This window comes from Triticum aestivum, chromosome 6B, assembly GCF_018294505.1.
Source record: "Triticum aestivum cultivar Chinese Spring chromosome 6B, IWGSC CS RefSeq v2.1, whole genome shotgun sequence".
NCBI lineage: Eukaryota > Viridiplantae > Streptophyta > Magnoliopsida > Poales > Poaceae > Triticum > Triticum aestivum.
In genome coordinates, this window is record NC_057810.1 from 664,312,752 (window position 1) to 664,313,811 (window position 1,060).

Below are 1,060 nucleotides of genomic sequence, written 5' to 3' on the forward strand. Positions count from 1 at the left end.
TGCCGTTTCACATGTTATGTGCAAGATGTAAATTTAAAAGTGGACTGGACTGTTTGGCTTGGCCTCAGCTATTGAGGTTAACCTCTTCACAGAAAGCTGAAACGAGTACCGTGCATTCCCGTGCTAGGAATAGCAAGAGAGAAATTATTCTTCTGTACTGGTGCCAAGGGAAGCTAGGGTAAAAAGTCTCAACACCACAGCTAAGCTTCACGCGATTTCAAAACAGCAAGAGTAATTCTAACATCCCTGATATTAACCAACAGCTGCACCTATCAATTCAACCATCCAGCAAAACAAGAGATACAAATCAATTCAAGACTCAGACCATAAACTGCGACTCTCAGCAGCTCCATGGTGTGCATAAAGCTACAGGGAGTGAATGAATGTACATGAAGGAAATAAGAGGCCTGAGAAATTTCTGATAAAATTTGCAGGCACACAGGCCATCTTCAGGTTACAACCCCGGATTTCACCTCTGGGCTGCTTTGGTTGGGTCATATGTTGCAGGATAAGGAGCTGGTGGCGCCGCTTGCCCCGCATTAGTCCCGCTGCTTGCCTGAACTGGTGCGGCAGGATATCCCGTGCTGCCAGCGGCACCGTACGCGCTTGTGGTATCAGTAGCCACGCCACTGGCTACTGGGTGCTGCTGAGGTGCAGCGTACGTGCCAGGATAGCTGGGTTGTGCATAGCCTGCAACTGGATAGCCAGAATAGCTAGCATATGCATTAGCATGCAGCTGATAAGCGGTGGCAGAATCATAGGCTGTTGGGTAACCATATGTCCCTTGTTGATACGCTCCAGCTTGGGGGGCTCCTTGCTGATACGCTCCAGCTTGGGGGGCTCCTTGCTGATATGCTCCGGCTTGGGGGGCTCCTTGCTGGTATGCCGCGGCTTGGGGGGTTCCTTGCTGGTATGCTGCGGCTTGGGCAGTTCCCTGCTGGTATGCCGCGGCTTGGGAAGTTCCTTGCTGATATGCGGAGGGGTGACTGGTATATGCACTTGCATATGGATTTGTGGCTGCTGAAGCCGCTGCAGCTTGTCCTGTCCCAGGCTGTGGAGG

General features: G+C 51.5%; 1 protein-coding gene across 2 annotated transcripts in view; it reads right to left on the bottom strand.

Annotated features, from left to right (window-relative positions):
- Positions 1-235: 235 nt before the first annotated feature.
- The window catches only part of LOC123138872 (protein FLX-like 1), a 4,434-nt gene continuing 3,609 nt past the window's right edge, over positions 236-1,060 (bottom strand). For both annotated transcript variants that reach the window (XM_044558726.1, XM_044558725.1), the window contains one exon: positions 236-928. In XM_044558726.1, the coding sequence (XP_044414661.1) occupies positions 470-928 (459 nt within the window). In that variant the 3' untranslated portion in view covers positions 236-469. The remainder of the gene's footprint in view (positions 929-1,060) is intronic.